Source organism: Pelodiscus sinensis, chromosome 14 (assembly GCF_052426305.1).
Source record: "Pelodiscus sinensis isolate ZL-2025 chromosome 14, ASM5242630v1, whole genome shotgun sequence".
Classification (NCBI taxonomy): Eukaryota; Metazoa; Chordata; order Testudines; family Trionychidae; genus Pelodiscus; species Pelodiscus sinensis.
In genome coordinates this window covers 32,401,585-32,423,122 of record NC_143065.1, presented here as the reverse complement: position 1 = coordinate 32,423,122, position 21,538 = coordinate 32,401,585, and the positions used below count along the sequence as shown (strand labels likewise).

Below are 21,538 nucleotides of genomic sequence, written 5' to 3'. Positions count from 1 at the left end.
AGAAGGCACGTCCAGTATTTGAACTGAAAATTGCAAAGTTTGAAGTTTGTCATTACATTGCACAATTGCAAAAAAAAGTTCCCATTTTAGAATGAACTCAGAGAAAGTTTGCAGGTTTAACCCCCAGGAATTGGCCCAGTTTTTGAATGAGAACCTCCAGACATTCAAGGAAGCAAAATTTTACATTTTGTGCTGACAAAGATTAATTTTTGCAATTAAAGTTAGGAGAACAAGAATGCTTGCATGTTTTGAAGCAAAACTTGGGCATATAAAGAAAATGTCACAGGGAGTAACAATTACTCAAGGGGATTTGCCAAAGCCATCCACTTGAAAAAGTGCCCAAATTTGGCCAATTTATAAGCCTTTGAAAAAAATCACAGTATATGCATATGTAGTAATGAGGTCCATCTTTTTTGTGCACCAAATGAGGGTGGGATCCTGTGTGGGGTAAGGGTGATCATGTAATTAAAGACTGTCATCAGGCATATGCACAAGGGGGACAAAATAAAGATGCAAACCCGTCCTTACTTCTGGAATTTCCTAACTTTTGAGAGCTGGAGTTGCAACCCTAATGTTTGCATTGTTGTTGTGTATGCAATATATGAGGGAGTGTTTGATCATTTAAAGGACAAACCAGTCCTCATAGCGAGTTTGAGCTGGATGCTCAAGGTCCACTAATCCTGTTTAATTCTTGAGACTTACCACATTCTGTGTCCTAGACTGCTTGATGTACTGGATAAGGGATCTGGTGAGTAAGCCTAGAATGTCAGAGAGGCTCCTCTGATTCCACTCTCCCTGTCCCTTTGACTATCTCCACACTTCAGTTCATTGTCAGCACTAGCTAATGCTGAATGTATCTCTGTGTATGTGTGTCTCCAATTTCATTAGGACAGAGGCAGACAAGTGTCCACTTAGGGCCTTCTGGAACTGATCAGCAGATCAGCTGGGAATGTCTGTCAGGAAGCCAGGGCTATAGCACTCCCTCCCGTCTCCCTGCACTTCTGTGAGGTTTGTGGCTCTCCTTTCTCTTGTTGTCATTGCCACCCTCCCGACTCCCCCTGCCACACACCAAACACCCCGACCTTTTCTGAACACTTTGCGTAATCCCTAGGACTCTTTATATAGGAATTAATCTCCCTGTCACAGTGTATGTGAGAGTCTGGAGGTGGGTGGGGGCGGGGTGGGGGTACATTTATCTCTCCCGCTGAGGTCTAGAGTTGCATTGCTGTCATTATTAGTGGTAGCAGCATGCATGTATCTGGGATCTGTGTTTAGCGTCTTCGTTTCTTAAACAGGACGGGGGCCACAGAAAAGCAGCTTGGCAGCTCTGTGTTCCAGCTGCATTGTGTCTGCTGCTGAGAGGCAGAGATTGTGAGTGGAAATCAGCATGGCAGAACAAGAAGCCAGTGGCTTGCAACTCCTTCTCTCCACCCTCCAGGTAAGATGAGCTTGAGCTAATGGTACAGACAGTCAAGCTTGTTTCCTTTGCAATCGACAAGCAATGACTGGCTGGGGTGAGGCTGCTGATCAGCTCCCTGCTGCCTTCTTTCAAAGGCATCTGAACACAGGAGTCCTGCCCTGATCTTTCCCCCGCCCTGGCAAGCTTTCACAAAATGAACGTACTCTGTCCAGAGATTAATGCTGGTGATTGCTGCGTTGCATCAATTACTGAGTTTAGTTTGAGTGCAGCATCTCAGACCCTGGATCTGCCAGTGTGCGACAGGGATAGGAAGGTGTGAGAAAGAGAAAGAGAATGGGACCTATCTGAGCTGTCCGCCTATGAGTCAGGCTGGGAAGGCAACAGCAGATCTTTCTGAGATGGGCAAGTCCATGCTGTGCTCTTTGATCCTTAGAGAAGTGGCTGTACAAACTCCTAAGGACAGGACAGCAGAGGCTTTTCAGACAGGTTTTGGTGTCCGCTGCATGTACATAATAGAAGAGAGCCCAAAAGAACTGAGAGAGGGGTTGGTGTGAGATCCTCAGGCAGAATCATGAGTAGGTTGAGGATGTCTCATACAAACAGCTCCCTACAACTGTAGGGAGCCTCAGCCAATGGCAGATTTTGGTGCTTCTTTTTCTGGCATTTGTGGTCAGGCTCCACCAGAGATTAATGTGGAGGAAGAGGCACACACACCTCTTTGACCTTATAGCACTTGCTATCATATTTGTGTGATGTTGCACCATTTGCATGAGTGAGTCACCAGCCCAGGTGGACAGAATGTTCCACCCATGGGCATTCCTGTGATGTGATGCATGGTCTGGTCAGGGGAATCTGTGCTCTTGTTTTTCGCAAACATAGTTTAGGTGCAGTGGTTGAACCTAAAACATCCATTATCATGAGGGTCAGGTGAGAGTTTCAGAGGGATAGCCTGTGGTTAGTCTGTAATTTAATCTGAAGAAGTGGGTTGTGCTCACAAAAGCTAATGATGCCATCTATAATGTTTGTTAGTCTCTAAGGTGCTGCTGGACTATTTGCTGTTTTGTAAGGTGAGATTTTGTGCTTCATTCAGAAAAAATTCTACAAAAAAATTACTTTTCAAAGTTTTAAAAATTCCTTTTTTTTTGTGATTCGCTGACTAGCTGAATAGAAGCAAGTCACAGACTAACAAGATACATAAACATGCATGAGATGCAAGTAAGCAGCCTGTTTCACTCACATCCCAACACCTTTGAAGGCAATAGCAACCTGTGAAGTAGACTACCTTTGTTAGTTATGTGAGTCAGAACCCTGCACAAAGACAAGTCCCAGAACTAGAATAGCAAGAGTGCTGTATTAAAAACACAAGAATTTCCTTATGGGATAAGATCAATGGTTTATCTATTCCAGTATCATCTGTGCTCTTCGATCCTTAGAGAAGTGGCTGTACAAACTCCTAAGGACAGGACAGCAGAGGCTTTTCAGACAGGTTTTTTTGAAATTACACTTTATAATGGTTAGTATTTATACTTCAGCTTGAGGGTTGACATGTGTTATCCAAGCTGATATAACTATGAATATTTTGATGAATCACACCGATGTCTCATCTTGGTATCTTGTGGCAAAGAGTTCCACAGGTTAATCATGTACTGTATTTAAAAAATCTTGTCTTCATTTTAATTCCAATAGATGTCCCTCATTCTTTTATTATGAAGAAGTACAAATAGAAACACCCAATTTATTTTCCCCGTGGCATTCATTTTTTTCTGGACCTCTACTATGTCCCTTCTTCTTGTTATTCTCGCTAAAGGACACTGTCCTAACATTCTCTGTGACTTCTCAGGATCGAGGGGTGTAAGGGAAATAAGCATGGGTCCTGGATTAAAAACAAAAGATATTACCTGAAATCAGAATTGAAGTTCTCTGGCAAAGTTGTGTGTAGGCCTGGGTTGGGTATAGTATGGGAAGCTGTGGGTCAGGACTACAGAGAAAGACAGAGCTGTGTGAATGGAAAACTAGTACAGTGACTGTCCATAATACCCCAAACTCAAACAGTGCTATTGGTTCTCAGTTCTGTAAACTCACTTACCAAAGCAAAGAGCAGTCTTGTTGCGGTCGCCCATCATTTTGGCATTATGGGTGAGTGGAGGAAGCAATGGCTGGGGTCAGCCATTTTGGACTAGATTTTGACTGACAGTGAGGAGCTGGTTGCAGCTGTGAATGTGGACGAGGTCTGGGGTAGGGTTGCCAGATGGTTTCAACAAAAATACCAAACACACTTGGCATAATATCACAATCTCCATTACATCTTATTTAGAAAATATCGGACATTTATATTTTGTCTTTTATATTTTCTCAATTTGTTTCCTGAACAGAAAGCTCAAATACTGGACTGTCCGGTTCAAAATCGGGCACCTGGCAACCCTAGTCTGGGGTGTAAACAATTATTAAATGATAAACATCATGACTGTAAATAGTGCAGCAGAATAGGACAACGGACTTCAACAACAAACAGACTTTAACAAACTCAAAGAACTTGTAGGTCCCATGCAAAAAAATCTACAGAAAAAAAGAGTTCAGAAGAGCTGTTAGTTTTTCAAAGAGACATTATTAAACATATAAGAGCAAACTATCCCAGTGTGAAGGAAAAATGGGAATAATAATAATGGAAATAATAATCTTCCCCTCTACTCTTGTGGAAAAATGCAGCATCCAAGATGGATGCCAGCATCAGGTGATATGGTCATATGTCTCTTCAAGGCCCCTTTCTCCAGCTGAATCTGTTTGTTCACGGCAATTCTGGGGGCTGGGACTGGGGTAGATCCCAGCCCCCTGAGCTGCCGCACAGTAGCTGCCTACATTCTCTATGCAAAGAGGAGGGAAGTGCAGGCTAGTGGTTAGAGCAGGGAGGGATGCCTGCATTCTACCAGCTGGACCCCCCCGCTGCCTGCCAGACCTCAGCATGTGGGGTGGCCCCGGAAGGCAGAGCTCAGCTCCCAGCGAATCTGTGTGTGTGTGTGTGTGTGTTTGTGTGCATGTGAGAGAGAGAGAGAGAGAGAGAGAGATCACCCTAGCCAGTCGTGTGTGCACGCATATGAAGCGGGATTTGACCAGTTATGATGTAAACTTCAAAGAAGTGTGTGAAATGATGCAGCAGCAGAAGTCCCATTAAATAAAGTGTGTGAGTATAATGTTTAATTTATGCTATTATTAATCATCATATCAATTATCAATAATACTACATTGTATATTTTCAGTCATGCAAATGGTGTTAATAGCTTAAGAAAAGAAAGGAAAGGATTCTTTTAACAGATTTTTTTAGTGTTATAGGCATCTGCAGACTCTGATCTTAATGATTTTATGCAAATGATTTTGCATAAAGATATGCAAATGTGCAAATAAAATGTTACCGGTCCGCCAAAAGTCTGTGAATATATTTGCCGGTCCATGGTATAAAAAAAGTTGGGATCCACCGGTCTAGATCAAATTACTATATGGTGGATGCGCAGTTGATTGACGGACTGTACTCAAAGGGTACATCTGCACAGCAGTGTTATTTTGGAATAACTGACATTAATATGTGCTCTTTCTCGGACTTCCTGAGGTGTAGACAGCACCAAAAGCTGAAATAAGCTATTCTGACTTAAGTTATACAATTGATGTAGCTCAAGTTGCGTAGCTTATTTCAGCTTTAGCTCTGCTGTGTAAACATGCCCAAAGTGTAGCCATCCATGGTTTCCTGCCAGTCTGGGAGGGCATATTCAATGAAATCCCACAAGGGTCTGTCCTGATCTGGCACTATTCAAAATTTGTATTAATGATGTTGATAATTGAATGGAAAGTATGTTTATTAAACTTGTGGATGATCCCAACCTGGGAAGGGGTTGCAAGCACTCTGGAAGACAGGATTAGAATTCAAAGAGATCTGAATAAATTGGAGAATTGGTCTGAAAACAATAAGATGAAAGTCCATACAGACCAGTGCAAAAGTACTTCATTTAGAAAGAAAAAATGAAAGGCACATTTACAAAATGGGGAATAATTAGCTAGGCAGTAATACTGCTGAAAAGGGTCTGTGGCTGATAGTGGGATCATAATTTGAATATGAGTCAACAATGTGATGCATTTGATAAAAACGCTTCTATCATTAAGGTATTTTAACAGGAGTATCCTATGTAAGACAAAAGAGGTAATTGTCCCTCTCTGTTTGGCACTGGTGAGGTCTTGGAGGAAGTGGTGTGGGCCAGGCTGCTGTGAGGCTCCATGCCTATGGATGCTTAAATAAAGCATCTCATGGCCTGCCAGCAGCTTACCTGAGTAGGCCCAGGGGTGGCCCGTGGCTATAGGAGGACTCGGCTGCCGCCTAGGGCACCGCTGCCCGGGTCACCCGATGATGACGTCACGGGGGCTCATGGGGTGCCCGCCGATGATGTCAGGCCATTGACGGCCCTGCAGGCGGGGTGCCGATTGCGCGCTCTGCCTGGGGCGCCAGCTGCCGCAGCCGGCCTCAGGCTGCTCCTGGGTAGGCCCATGGCCCAACTTTGAAAACCCCTGGATTTGACAAACACGTCGGGGATGGTCTAGCTATACTTGTTCTTGCCTTAGTGCAGAGAGCAAGACTAGATGACCTCTCAAAGTCCCTTGCAGCCCAGCATTTCCACGATTTTGTGATTTGGTGCTGTAAGACAAGCCTAACGAGTTCATGATGAGAATTACAATACTAGCATGTTCTTATTTTCTCCCAGGAATGATCCCCAGTGTAGCTCAATGACACTATCACCTAGCACTGCTCCAAGAATCCAGTGATAAAAAGACCATTGCTGGAACTTAAAATAGCTATAAATATTTCTCTACTTTGGCAGCACTGGGCTGAGAAATGATGGCTTGTGTTGATGTTTGCATTTCTTGATGGTATCTCTGTGCACTTAGTTATTCTCTAGAATAGCTCCCACAGACTAGTCTCTTTGTTTTTGTGTCCTGCTTAATTGTCAATAGCTGTTCCTTTTCTTTTAGTGGGCACTAAAAATTGCTTGTTATGTACAGAAAGCTGTTTCACAGGAGGTTTTAGTCATTGTGTATTGTTCTGGTTGTTTTTAAACCATAAAACTGTCTTTTTCCACAGACATCTTTATCCCAGGAATTAGAGAGCTTTCCATTATCTAGCACTAGGCCAGACTTTATTAATGGCAGATCCAGGGAGCCTTTTCCCCATTCAACACAAGCTCTTGACCTCATTACTCCCAGATGGAGAGAAACCTCTCACCTTTCCATATGGACACAGGTTCTATTAGCTTCAGCTTGAAGGAGGGAGTCCTCTCATTCTGTCTCTCACAGTGACACAGATTGCATATTTCCAGCTCCAGTGAAGAATACTCTTTCTGCATCTGGAACTGGCCACAGGTATCCTTGCCCCCAAACCTGAGGTAATCCTCTCTTCATCTGACATTGACCCAGACTCCATTACCCCTAGCCTGAGGGAGCCCTTTCCCCAGAGCATAATATGGCATAGAGCATGAAAATGTAATCATATCACAGACCAAAACAGAAGCAAGATACTCTTTGTAAGAAAATTCACCAGGGACCAATTTAATTTCTGTGTGGCAAAGGCTAGCTGGTCCTTTGCGGCAAGCTGGACTTAACTTCAGTTTGGGTATGTCTACACTACAGCGTTATTTCGAAATATCTTATTTCGAAATAGTTAATTTGAAATTAGTTAATTTTGAAATAACGCGACTACACACAAAATGCCTTTTGAAATAGCATTTTGCTATTTCAAAATAGCGCGTCTACACCGAGTGGATGATGAATGGCATTTAAGGCCGGCTGGAACCAGGTCTGGCAGAGCATCAGGTCTGGAGTTACTTTGTGTGGCTGCTGCCTGAGGCTATCTGAGGCTTGTGCTTAAAGGGACCCCCCCCCCCCCCCCCCCGGACAGCTGGTTCTCAGCTTTTCCTGCTTGCTTGCCTACCTCAATGAGGGACAGCAAAGCATTTTGTCTCTGTGTGCTCTGGTTGCCCTCACTCGGGACACCACAGCACTCTGCAACATGGCGCCAGAGCTGCCCCTGGGCACTCTGGTGCTTCTCATGGATGTGTTGCTACAAGCCTGGCTGCACTTTCTGCAGGCTGACATCCGGGAGATCCATCGGGGGGCTGTCAGTATCCAGGAGGCCCTGAGGGAGAGCTTCCACTCTGGGGAGAACTAAGAGCCTCCCTGGTCTGCCCCACTGGGGGCTTGTGCCTCATTCCTCCCTCACGTCCTTCCATTTACCCTCCCAACCCCCCTTCCTGATGTCAAATAAAATACACGTATTTTCATGACCACAAACTCTCTTTATTTAACAAAACTGGGGGTGGGGAAATGAAATGCTGGTGAGACTGGGGAAAGGAGGTGGGAGGGGGAGAAGAGAAGGTGGGAGGGGGAGGGGGAAACCTGGGAGGAGGGAGTTGGAAGAGGGAAGTAAGGGGAAGAAGGGGGAGGGGAAGCTCAGGGCTCAGGGTTGGGGAGTCCCACTGGATGAACTTGATTTTCATGAAAAACTGCTCCTTGGTTTGCATGTGACCTTTGGTGGCCAGGCTGGCAGCTATCAAGCCATAGACGGCCGCGTTCCTCCATCTAGTGCGGAGATCATGGACGTTAGGGGCATCCCCCCCAAATGTGAATAAGGTCCATGATCTCCATCCTGGACCATGATCCTGGGGTACAGTGGAGGGCTGGCTGCCAGTGGCTTGCTGGCTCATGTTTTGGGGCCACTGGGTCAGGGGCAGTGACTGCTGGCTCTGGGCTGGCAGGCTTGGAACTGGCACAGGCACTGTGGCCGAGTCAACTCCTTTAAGGGCTCCAGAGAGGGAGAGGACTGTTCTTGGTTGAGGCTGGAGTGGCCACCAGGGCACCCTGGGAACTCTGAAGGCCCCCTATTTTGATATAAGTGTCTACACAGCACTTATTTCGAAATAGCTATTTTGAATTTGGCATTATTCCTCATGGAATGAGATTTACCAAATTCAAAATAAGTGCTCCGCTATTTTGAATTAATTTCGAAATAGCGGTTTGGCTGTGTAGATGCTAATAAAGTTATTTCGTAATAACTGCTGTTATTTTGAAATAACTTTGCTGTGTAGACATACCCTTTCAAACTTGGCAACAACCCTTCAACCTCACTGAGCAGGCAATCCAAAGGTTAATTAGTCACTCCAGCTGGGTTTAATGGGGCTTAATTAGACTGATTCCAGCTGCGGTGGTGAAGCAGGGAAAGCATAATTTGAACAGAAGTGGAGTAAAGAAGGGGGATTTCTCTTTAGAAAGAGTCTGGGAAAGTCAGGTACCTAGAAGGAGAAGAGTAGTTTATTGGGAGTGGCTTCACTTAGTACCTATAAGGAGCAGGGAGATTCCCCAGAGATAAACTCCATGGGTATGTCTACACTACCACCCTAGGTCGAACTAGGGTGGTTAATGTAGGCAACCGAAGTCGCAAATGAAGCCCAGGATTTGAATTTCCCGGGCTTCATTTGCATCTTTCCGGGCGCCGCCATTTTTAAATGTCTACACGCGGCACGGAGTAGTTAGTTTGGATTAGGCTTCCTATTCCGAACTACTGGTACACCTTGTTCCACGAGGAGTAACGGTAGTTCGGAATAGGAAGCCTAATCCGAACTACCTAGTCTGTGCGCGCGTAGCCACGGGCACGGAGTCCGAACTAGCGGACATTTAAAAATGGCGGCGCCCGGCAAGATGCAAATGAAGCCCGGGAAATTCAAATCCCGGGCTTCATTTGCAACTTCGGTTGCCTACATTAACCACCCTAGTTCGAACTAGGGTGGTAGTGTAGACATACTCCATGCTATGTCTACACTGGTGGGTTCTTGAGCAAGAATGGCCGTTCTTTCGCAGAGCATCCACACTGCCCGCCCGTTCTTGTGCAAGAAGATTTACAGTAAAGCGTGGTAAGAGAGTGATTCTTGCACAAGAGGTATGGTCTTTTCTAACAAGTGTAAGCTTTCTTGTACAAGAGCTCTTGTCCAAGAGGGCAGCGTGGACGTGCGGCAGGGGTTTCTTGTGCAAGAAAGCCCTCTGGCTAAAATGTCCATCAGAGCTTTCTTGTATAAGAGAGTGTCCACACAGCCATGGATGTTTTTGTGCAAAAGCATATGGCAGTGTGGATGTGTTCTTGCGCAAGAGTTCTTGCACAAGAACCCTTGTACAAGATGTTCTTGCACAAGAACCCACCAATGTAGACATAGCCCATGTGTGCTTCTACACTATACCCTTACCTTGAAATAAACTATGCAATTTGTGCTATGCAATATCTGAAATATCCCTTAACCCTTGTGGAATGAGATTTACAGGGACGTCAGAATAGCAAGCCTGTTATATTTCAAAATAATGGGCGTGCTCAAAAGGCGCAAAATAGCTATTTCAGGATACTTCCGGTATCCCGAAATAGCACCGCAGTGTAGACGTAACCTGTGAGTCCTTTGTGAAGGGAAGCAGTGGAGGGATCCTGCTGGCGAAGAAGCAGAACAAGAGAATGCCTGCAGGGACCAGGAAGCAGAGGATTTCAGTCAACCCTAAGGGGGCTGATGTGTGAACTTTATGTTGGATCTTTAGTTACCTCAGGAAGGGAAAAAACTGTTATGTGGCTTGGTAGGAGAGTGGTGGTTGAAATGACTCAGGGTATGTCTACACTACCCCGCTAGTTCAAACTAGCGGGGTAATGTAGGCATACCGCACTTGCTAATGAAGCCCGGGATTTGAATTTCCCGGGCTTCATTAGCATAAGCGGGGAGCCGCCATTTTTAAATCCCCGCTGCTTCGAACCCCGTGTAGCGCGGCTACACGGGGCTCGAACTAGGTAGTTTGGACTAGGGTGCCTATTCCGAACTACCGTTACTCCTTGTGAAACGAGGTGTACCGGTAGTTCGGAATAGGCACCCTAGTCCGAACTACCTAGTTCGAGCCCCGTGTAGCCGCGCTACACGGGGTTCGAAGCAGCGGGGATTTAAAAATGGCGGCTCCCCGCTTATGCTAATGAAGCCCAGGAAATTCAAATCCCGGGCTTCATTAGCAAGTGCGGTATGCCTACATTACCCTCCTAGTTCGAACTAGGAGGGTAGTGTAGACATACCCTCCGAGAAGTTATCAGGAGAAAATGCTGATTGGGACTGGCCATGGTGGAGCCAAGGAAATGGCCATTTCTGAGATCTGAGAAACAAAGTCACTGCAATGTTGCATCTGGGCACAATGGGATATACTAGAGGTGAGGATGTGTGCTGGGCTCTTCAAAAAGCCTTCTCAGTGCAATTAGGGAACATGATCCCCTAAGGACAGCCAAAGCCCATTGAAATGTGGCATGTTATAAATGCAATAAAAAGTACCAATGCTTAAAGCTAAAGCAGCTTTGGAGTAAAGCTATGTTTTGTCATGAAAACCTCATGGCAGAATAGACATGCGTTTCAGCCTGCATCCATGTCATATGTGAACTTTGCTTGCTTGTAGGCTTCATCTTCAGGATTAGATTAAAAAAAAAAAAAAAAAACCTCTGACCCTGCTCTACAGGCCTCATTTGCACGGCAAAGCAAAGCTCTTAAGAATTCAGCTTAGCCTTGCCGGTGACTCTTACTCCTCCACCATCTCTTGCCTGCATCCCTATCTGCTTCTGCTGCCTTCTCTGGCCTCTGCTCTTTCAAAATGATGTTGTTAGAGCTGACTCTCACTTCCTGCTCTGATCATTGGCTTCTTGTCCTTTCCTGCATCCTGATCCTGTCTCTTGCAAACAGTGAAGTATTGAGAGCAAGAGTGGATTTATTTAGTGCCCCTTGCCATATTATTTATATGTGGTCTGACACTTTAAATAAACATTTCCTTATATATGTACTGCCTAAAACAGGCTGGGAAGTTTGATACTATAGCTATTTACCAGTGCCAAATCTCCTAGGAGAATGAGTCAGTCCCATCTCTTACTTATTATCAGGGTGGGTTGTCTGGGGACTTACTAAAAAACCACACAGGTCATTAAAATAGCTCACCAGAGCAATACAAAATTGAGGAGTTATCCTGGTCTCTAACCATTGAATCCCCAGGGTTTATAGACCATAGGACTGGGAAACTGCTATGGAGAACTGATTGGCAGCAAATGGTTCTGTGTTCCATCTTCAAGGCTGCGACAGCCCCATGTCTTGCCCGTCCTCCTCTTCCCTTCTTATCACCTAGTTATCCAAGAAAGGAAATGATGCTCCTTTCACATCTCTTCCCTCCTTGTCAGGCTCAGCAGTGACACCCTGCTTAGGTTACAGTGCAGGATGTCACATGAGGTATTCCAGATTGTCTGTCTGCCCCCTCTCAGGTCAGCTGAGAACAGTGCTCACGTGCCTCCCAAGGTTACAGTCACAGTGCACATTTCCTGCTCAGCTGGCACTTGCTGGGGCTGCTGGCAGATCTCTGGGCTTGAACTCTCCCCCACTGTGCTGTATTGCAGGGTTCACAACTCCTACACTTAAAAAAAGAAAGGGGTTGAAAATTTAGCATTTCACTGGGCATGTGTCCAGGCGGATGGATTCCTGTCTAAATGACACTGTGCTGCCCAGCAGAAAACAGATATAGGATACACTGATTGCATACTCGAAACTCCCTACTCCTACGGCAGACTTTTTAGAACGATTTTGCTGTTAGGCTGACAAGCCAATTGTGTTGTTATCCTTAAATCAAGTGGGAAGGTCTTTGCTGCTTGAGTGAAAAGGAATGTCAGTGGATTTTGCAGAATGCTTTTTCTCCGTTCCATCTTCCCGGGACTTATCAAGTTGGAAAAGAATAGGGGTTCCTGGGCTTTGTACTGACTATGGGCTAAGTCCTGAGAAGACCTGAGCAACTGCAACTCCCACTGTCTTCAGTGCAAGCTGCAGATCTTAGGGTTTAGATCTATGTGTTATGGAAGAGAACCAGGCTTTGCAGGCAGGATATATTTAAGCTTCCTCATAGGAAAGGAAAAGCATAGCTCAGGGCACATCTACACTGCATGCTTATTTCAAAATAAACTATTCTGGAATAGTTATTCCGAAGTAGCAATAGGCATTATTCCTCGTAGAATGAGGTTTACAAATGTTGGCATAAGCCGACCATTATTTCAAAATTAACTCGCATTGTTATTTCGAAATAATGCTAATTATCTCAAAATAACGGTGCAGTGTAGATGCATCATCAGAAGCAGGTGCCATTTCTTGTGTAAAGTTGAAAGTTTGGGCCCTGAGTATTTCCAAGCTTGTTGAACCTAAAACACTTATTTAAGGATTATATTTTAAAACCCTACTACCTTAAAAGAATGTTAAACTTGAAAAGTCAAACACTTAAAAGTGAGGGAGTGCTAGAATTAAAGTAATTGCAAAGTAATTCAGTCCTCCCTTATGCATAAGTGTTATGATACAGTCTTCATTTATGTGACCCATTTTTTCCATGGAGACATGTTCCTCATTCAGCGCACAGGACAGGCTCTGCTTTGGGAATGCATTATGACTGTATAGTTAACAGGCTGTTGTCTGTCCGACACTGTCTCACTTGTTGCAGAAGATGGCAAGAAGAGAGAGGACAGTCTTTTTGTTAAGATAGCTGAATGCTACCCTGTAGAATCTGTTTGTCCTTGCCTCTGCCATAGACTTCCAATGGGATTCTGGGTAAGTCCTTAATATTGGACATTTCATACGTGTTCACCAATTGTGTGCTCCCCACATTTTCTGGTTGTGTAACCCAAGAAGCCTGCAGTTTGATTTGCAGATTTCCTGAGATTTCATGACTGCAGCTGAGGTCAGTGAGAGCTGTGCTCTTAACATGTTAAATTCTCTGAAAAATTATATCCTACACTTCTTGAATTGAATCACCCGAGTTATCTGACACTTTTAGTTTTAATCTCTGTGGTTTTGTTCCCCATATGTAAAATAAGGAAGACAATAGCATCTTAACTCCCAAGATAGTTGTAAGATCAGTTCATTATTGTCTGTAAAGATCTAAAATATTACAGTGAAAGCACCGTTAAAAAGCCCAGGAGTAAATTAATAATCCTGCATTGAGTGCCAGGTTTGGATGTATACAATGAATACTGCATGGGGCCCACAGTGAACAATGAGACTAAAATGAAATATTGAAGAGCTTACTCATTCACTGAGCACCATCCACTCTGTGCATGGAATGAGGCAGAATTCCCGTGGAAAAAGAATGTATCATAATGCAGATACACAAGGGGGCTGGTTAAAGTTGCATGGACAACCTTAATTCTAGCATTGGCTAACATTTCAATGCTTGAAGTTTCCATCAGTCTATAGTATAAAAAGGCACATTAAAGCCACCTGGAAGCATGGAACAGTAATGTATACTTATATGTAGAAGCACATATATTCATCAATCACATCAGTTCCACTGTCACATGTCTTCTGAAAACCTCTAATTTTTCTCTCTGCTTCATATTTTCTTTCCCCCACAGGCGTTGCTTATCATTTAACTCTGTGGAGCATCGTAGGATGGATAAAACACCATGCAAAACTATATGTGACTGGGTAGACCATCTTGCCTGCATTTATATATAATGTGATCTTATTTGTATTCCAATATTTTGTTGCCATTTTTTAAGTTTCTTTAGCCAAACTCTGTTACTTACATTGGTCCAACCTCATTGGCTTTGTCTACACTGAGGATTTGGGCAATGTTAGAAAATTTGTTGACGAGTTTTAATTGTTAAATACCACTTAGTACATAATGCAAACAAAGGCAGCCATTTTTAAACAGTTAGCAGGTCATGGCTAACTCTGAGGAGAACCTGCTGCCTGGAACAGAGTTTCACCGATGTATCACAGAAGAGGGACACCCCTTCCTCTAGGTGTAAGTGTTGGTATGTGGGGTTTAGGGTCTTTACAGCCTTCAGGATCCTTTTCAAAATTCCAGTCTAAAATCCTCTGCTGTATTTACTTGTCTAGGAGCTGCCTTGGGACCTGGGCATTTTGCCAGACTCTATCCCCTGACTGCATTCTTCTCACCACGGCAGGAGAGAGAACAATTCCCTGCTGCCTATCTCTTTTCTCTTAATAAGTGTGTGTCTCATGGATAATCTATGTGCACCTGTTTACACAAAAAGCTTGATGAGCTGTAGAGCAAAGCTTCCAGCCATGGCCCAAAGCCATCTTGTATGACAGACACATCATTCCCTCCAGTGGAGAGGGATGAGGGGGAATGTGAATTTCAAGCAGACAAGATTGAGTTATATCCCCTTCTTGCCATGAAAGCAGAATCTATCCCAGAGGGTATGGATGGCTGAGGGAGGTATGGGACACGCTGATTTCCTGACACGGTCAATGCAATTGTGCATACAAATGCATTAACTCTGCCTACAGCTCTGGGTAAACTAGAGCCGTGTGTGGATACAAATTGCTATCCGCAGATAGCTGCATTTGCGCAGAACTTTATGGTAACTGTGTATGTAAACTAGGTGCACAACTGTGCTCTTATTCTGTGGGAGAGTATAGTTACTGGAGACTGAGCTATTCTGTCCATAGGACGGACTGGATCAGCCACTGTAGGCCCCATGGTTTGGGGAATCCAGTACTTCAAGGGCACACAGGAGGCCTGGAACTGGCAGGAGAGGTTGGACCCACCCCCTCCCGGCCCCTTTGGGATGTGTGTTTACTTCTTTTTCTTTCCTGCAGCCCTTCTGGGCTTGGGCTGCTCAGTCCCTGCAGCAGGTGACCCAGCTGCACTGCTCCACTTTACCAGCTCCCAGGGTGCATCTACACTGCACCGATTTTCCGGAATGACAGCCGTTATTCCAGAAAAACAATACTAGCGTCCACACCGCAATTGAGTTATTTCAACAGAAAGTCAAAATAACGGAGGGCTTTTTCTGACGGCAGTGAACCTCATTCCACGAAGAATCAGCCTTTTTCTGAAAAAGCTTTTTCAGAAAAAGGTGTGTGTGGACACCCTTATTGGTGTGTGTGGAAAAGCTTATTCCGAAAATTTTTTGCAGTGTACACATACCCCAGACTTGCCTGCTGGCTGCTGTAGACAGGCCTGCTGGGAGGGTGAGAGGGGCAAATGGAGCAATTGCTCTGGGGCCTGGAGATTCAAAGGGCCTTGGTGCAGCCACTACAGCGGTGGCAGCAGTAGCCGAAGCCCCAGGCCTTTTGGATTGCTGTGGGAGCGATGCTCCGTGTGGCTCTGAGGGTTGGAGTGGGGGGGCCCACACTGCAGTCTGGGCGGCACTAAGGGCTGACAGCCTTCAGCCTCACCCCTTCTGCCCTTGCCCCTGCCTCTTCCTGGGGCACAAAGCCAGGCTCCCCCACATCATGCCCCAAGGCCCTTGGTGGCTGTCAGCCCTACTGGCTTCTGAGACCTAGTATTCCCCATTAGCCCATCTATTAGTGCCACTCTAGCAGGCTGACCCTGACCCTTCCCTCTCAGGCTTCTGCCTCACAGGGACAGACAGGACCTTCCCTTTTCTGGGGGTGGAATCCTCTACCAGAACAACCCTGCTGCACAGGGGCCCCCTTCTGGCACAGGTGAGTGCCACCCAGTATCTATCTGCATCTTTCACTCATTGCCAAGTACTGGTGTCCCCACAGTGTCCTACACCGCCCCCTTCCACTGCCATTTCTCTCCTCTCCCAGCACTGGATGGGGGATCCTTGCTTAAGGGAAGTCCAGCCCTTATCACCCTCTGCCTCAGAGTCCTCCTTGCCATTTTCAGCTCTCCAGCAGCAGGCTTCAACGTTGGGGTTCCCTTCTCTGTTATACCAGGAACCAAACACTCAACATTTTGGGAAATTTGGCATCATCTTTTTTCCCAATTTTCGAGGCTGAACCCATCTTTACAAGGGGCTGAACCAGAATATTGAACAACCCAGAACTTTGGGGAAGTCTGGAGCCAGGTTTTCCTCTTGCAGAGTGGCCTTATTTCCCATCTGTACAAGAGCAAGGCAGAAGGCATTCCTTGTTAGTCCACCTGTAGCTTTTGTGATAAAGATCTAGTACAATGAAGGATGTTACTTAAATTAAGGGAAAACTAGTCACCCTACAGTTCTCTGCAGCTCCATATTCCTTTACTCTGAACTACTTTGTTTGGAGGAGAGTAACCATCTTTTATGGCAATTAAGGTGTCCTTGGAAGCCAAAGATTTGTTCTTGGGTTTTATAATAAAGTGCATTTAACTCCTCCTTCATGTTTCCCAAAGAGGACAGAGAATGAATGACATAATGGAGAATCTCCTTCTGAAGGGCACTGCCATATCGCAGAGAAGAGAGTGGACTCATTCATTTCTAGACCTGCTAGTGATTCATGGAATAGCATCTGCACGAGAAGAAATTCAGAGGGCAAAGCTAACCCTTAATCTTTTCGGGGTGGGGGTGGGAGTGGGTTTGGCTGTGTTTTCTCTTCACAGACTATTTTCTAGGAAGAGCACTGCTTGGTTTTTAAAGAGGTGTTGTAGGTTGAAATGGAATTAATGATGGTAGGAAAGCCTTTATGATTAATATAATTGAAAAACTGGGCAATCCGGATGTGGTCCTGCAGGGAAATAACTGCTCTTGCTATGTTTCTCCCCTTCCAACAGAGGGATACTTTGACGCTGAAACACCAACCTTAAGGAGGATGCTGTACAGCTGTGTTTTACTACAGTTCGTTACTGTAAGGGGTCTTTCATATCCATTGATTGTCAGTTTTCAGAACTGGTGTTAGTTCTCAAATGCACTTGGTGCAAATTTGATCTCTGGGATAAGTGGAGGTAAATCTCACCCTATTTCCTGTATCCAGGCTTGCTCTTTTTTCTCATTCTTGGAATAATGAAGACTAGGATGTGTTTTTGGCTAAGGCCTGAGACTGAGAATCAGATGTCCTGAGATTCATTCTCAGGTATTCCAGAGACAGACGTTTGTCCAATAAAAGATATAACCCCACCTGCCTTGCCTTTCTATTAGTCCTACTGTAACTTTTGAACCTGTATGCTTCCACTTCCCCATCAGGACAACAAAGGAGGCTGAGACTCATCTGCCTTGCTGAGAGATTGGAAGGTTAGTTCATGAGAATGATATGGACTGTCACCCTAAATCATATTGATAAGTCACCTTTTATCAGCTCTACTCAGAGCACAATTTATATTGGCTCAACATCTATAAAATGCTTTAAAATCTCTGCATAAGATTCTCTGTAGAAGGGCAAGGCAGCACTAATAGTATAATGAAGATAGAGCTATATCCATTATTTTCCTTCATGATTAACCTGGGAAGCACGAGAGAGATTTCCTTCCATTAAGCAGCTTGTTTGGCATACTGAATGCTACCCTCATCTATGCTGCAGATCAAGGGGAGGAGGGGCAATGGTTCACCTGACCTTTTCCTGTGATTAAAATGCTGAGCTCATGAAGTCACAGGAACTAACTGACTCTGCTCCTCCAGGAATAAACCAGCAGCATAAACCCAAATGGGAACAGTTTCTGGAGGGAATTGTGGAGAGATACTCTCCTGAGATTTTTCTGTATTGGTTAGCATTCCCTTTTGGGTTTTTTTGTGTGTATTTTGAGGGTGTCCTTGCCTGGAGCTAAGTTCCAAAAGTGTGCATCAGTGTTTGAGATGGAAAATAAGGAATGCATGTAACCATAGTTCCTGGTAAGATGCTCGCCTGAGCAGCCATACACAAAAATCTTCCCCTGCCCATCTCCTTTGGAGAGCTGCGCGGCAGACAGCTGCTCTGGCGGGTGAGGCCGGATGAGATGGCATGGTGAGGGAACCGCTGGGGTGGGGGTCCAGGACCTGCTGCAGCTGCATGGCAAGGGGGCAGGCTTACTCCAGTGGCTGGGGCTGCCTTGTGGCAGGAGGGGCCGGGGCCTGTTCTGGTGACTGGGGCTGGGATCTGCCGTGGGGGGGGTCTGCTCTGGTGGTCTGGAATGGCAGTGGAAGGGGGGGCAGGCAGAGAATGGATGCCGCATGGCAGTGGAAGGGGTGGGGTGGGGACTGCTCCAGTGTCTGGGAGCATGTGTGTGTTAATAAATTGAGTTCTATGGTGGCACACATCCAAACCAGCGCACATGCCCTCAATATTGGTGCACAAGCCAAAACTCACTCCGCTCCTGGTTGAAAAATCTTAGAGGGGACACTGGTCATGTGACCTGATCTATCTTCATCTGGGATAGTCTCCCCTGAAATGGGTTTAGGAAGCTTGTCTCCCTCCCAATGGAAAGGTTTTTCAAGAGCAACTGCTGGAACAGGTGCATTAATAAGATGTATGCTTTAAAAAAAGGAAAATGTTGCCTAGCAAGTTGTTCTGAAAACACCCACTATGGGGAACAACTTTATGTGTAAATTTGGTAATACAGTATGGGCATCTGAAAAGAAGGCTGTCAGTGCTTGGCTGAGCAAAATGGGTGGCCACGTCTCTAGCGGAGACTGGCAAGATTGGTCCTGGTCTTGTCACGATAGTGTTCAGGACACTGTTACACTGGGCATGCCCATTTATAATTTTAAGTGAGAACAGACCTGGATAAAATGAGAGGGAATAATACTTTGCCCTAATACTGGTATCTCCATTCAGATAGTAAGTTCTGCCCAAGCAGGGACCAGCTTCTAGCATTAGCCAAAAACCACTGCCAATTTTTCTCTGGAATATAGACCTCTCAGAGACCAGGTCACCCTACCAAGACTGTGTTTGCTCAGCGCTAGGGCAGAGAGACATTGGTTGATCTCTGATCCTCTATTAGACCTGATTTGCTGAGCAATAGATGGATTCTGGATTCTGCAGATAATCCATTCTCTGCACAAGGATCCCTTTTACCTTCTCACAGCATTACATTGTGGACCACTGTAGCCTGTCACACTGTGGGTAGGAAGAAACTCTATCAATAAATGACATAAACTGGGATAAGAGCAGCACATAGGCGACATCTCTTTGCAGTGTTTCCTTAGAAGCTGATGGATGCACAGTTCAGTTTCTGTTACCCCGTCACATTCTCACACGTTTTAGGAGCATATGTAAATCCTCAGTCCAGAGAACTGAATTCAATCAGAGCCACCCCAAGTGTACGGTTATGAACAGAATGAGAGTGTGATGGAGGAGTGGTGTGTTAAGTGACTTCGTGCTCATTGTCTTGTTAGGTCTGTTCATATTAGGCCAATGCTGTCCCTCAATTTTCTCTGGGTACAGGCCTTAAATGCAGAAGCAGTGCAAAGGGAGAGGCAGCAATAGGCCAAGGAGAGTGGCTTCTTAGCTTAATTCTGTCTTTCATTTCTTTCTTTGCTGTTCCCGCTGAGCCACACTACCCAGAGATCTCATCTTTGGGGTGTATTAACTAGTCTAGCAAGGCAAGCTGGCATTTCTAAGTTTAACTCCTCTCACGTTTTCCCAGTGTAAGTTTGGTGGTGATCTCATTCACTTATACAAGGCTAATAAAATACCAGCTGAACAGACATGTGCGGGCTGAGGGCAAATGTGCTTATTGTGAATAGCCAACCTGGTGTGTCAATGGCTCAGAAAAAATCCTTCTCCCTTTTATATGGAGGAGTCTGCATTCTGTTGCTATATGTCTCATGCATTAGTCACAGATATTTTTTAAAGATGTTGTTATAGAGTGGTCCCAAAGATACGTATCCAGCTCATACCCTTCAACAACTTGGCTTACTACTTAGGGAGACTAGGGTTTGATCTTAAAGAGACACTGCCAAAATCTATATAAAAATGGTTTTTAAACAATGCAGATATATATTGTCCCTTCTTGTATCACTAGTCATACCTGTTAGATCACAAACAGCCTCAAAATAGAATGTATTCTTCATTATGATTTGGAAAGGATAAGGACTGAGTTCAGCAGTAAGTGAGGTTCTGTGGTTTGTAATGTAGAGGACAGTCAGACTAGAGATGATCATAATCATAGAATCATGCTTGTTTTACCTGCTCTTAAAAAAATACCATCTGATTTCCAAGTCAATGAAACTTAGCTTTCAGGCCATATAATGATAATGCTTTTTATCTATTGATGGTATTTGGTTTTGTTTTTTCCCCTACTCAGGGTGGATAGGAAAATTAGACTAGTCATTTTCAGGGTCTATCTGCACTAGGAAATTGACATGCTGTTGATAGTTGGCAACCATTTGTCTCCCCTAGTCCTAACCCTGGAAGTGGTAGGCGTTTGGGGCAGCTAATGTTGACTGCCTCAAACATTGCCATTGTTGTTCCACAAAGCATTAATGACCCTGGGCTAGATAAGAGCAGATGGCAGGGCACCAAGCAATAGAAAAGAATGGGTGCTGAACTTTATTAGGAAGTTCCTTACTCCACATCATTATTCTAGCATGCAAAGGATAAATGGATTAACATGTAGCAAAGGAATATTTCCATAGGGGTATAGTTTTCAGCTGCCCCTTGGAACACATCCGGGGCCAGCACCATTATAACACCAACCAAGAAAAGGCATATAGTTGTTCTTTTACCTTGACTCATCTAGTCAAACAGCAGTAGGCCTTGCAGTGACTGCTTCATTTCTATTCATTATGGCTAGCTTATTTCCACTAGCACATACTGGCACTTGATGTGTGGTTGTCTCCAGAGGGCTAAAAATGCCCCATGCTATAGACTGCTGTTATCTCTGAGTCTTATGGTTTTATTAACAAGTACACCTGGAAATATTACATGGATCCCAAGGACCACTTGGATTCTGACAAATATTATATCTTGCAAAGATTTCTTTAATTCACAAATCCATTTTTTGAAGACTGTGTATTCTCTGGAGTAATCTCAATAAAGTGTTCTGAACACAGATAGTAGCATTTCTCTTTCTATTTTCTCCTCAGTACCATTAAAATCAACAGCCATATATCTGTGTTTTCTGCCATTATTGAGCTTAGTTCTTAGCTGTGTCATGGGAAGACTTAATATTTGAACCAAAGAGTTTTTAAAAAAATTTCTGTAGTTTTTATAATTAAAAATACAGTAATCGTACATGTATAAATCAAATAAATATAAATAAACAGTAGGAGTTCACATATACTTATAAATCATTATGCAAGAATCTCCAAAGCCATATAAAACATTATTATGAAATAGTAAAGACAGAATAATGACACTAAACAAAGATAATTCTGCATAAATGTAAAAAATAGATTAG

General features: G+C 44.5%; 1 protein-coding gene across 1 annotated transcript in view; it reads left to right on the top strand.

Moving 5' to 3' along the window:
- Window positions 1–1,190: 1,190 nt before the first annotated feature.
- Window positions 1,191–21,538, top strand: part of AGBL1 (AGBL carboxypeptidase 1) — a 477,711-nt gene continuing 457,363 nt past the window's right edge. Inside the window, exon 1 of the mRNA XM_075897043.2 lies at window positions 1,191–1,438. Coding sequence (XP_075753158.2) covers window positions 1,388–1,438 — 51 coding nt within the window. The 5' untranslated portion in view covers window positions 1,191–1,387. The remainder of the gene's footprint in view (window positions 1,439–21,538) is intronic.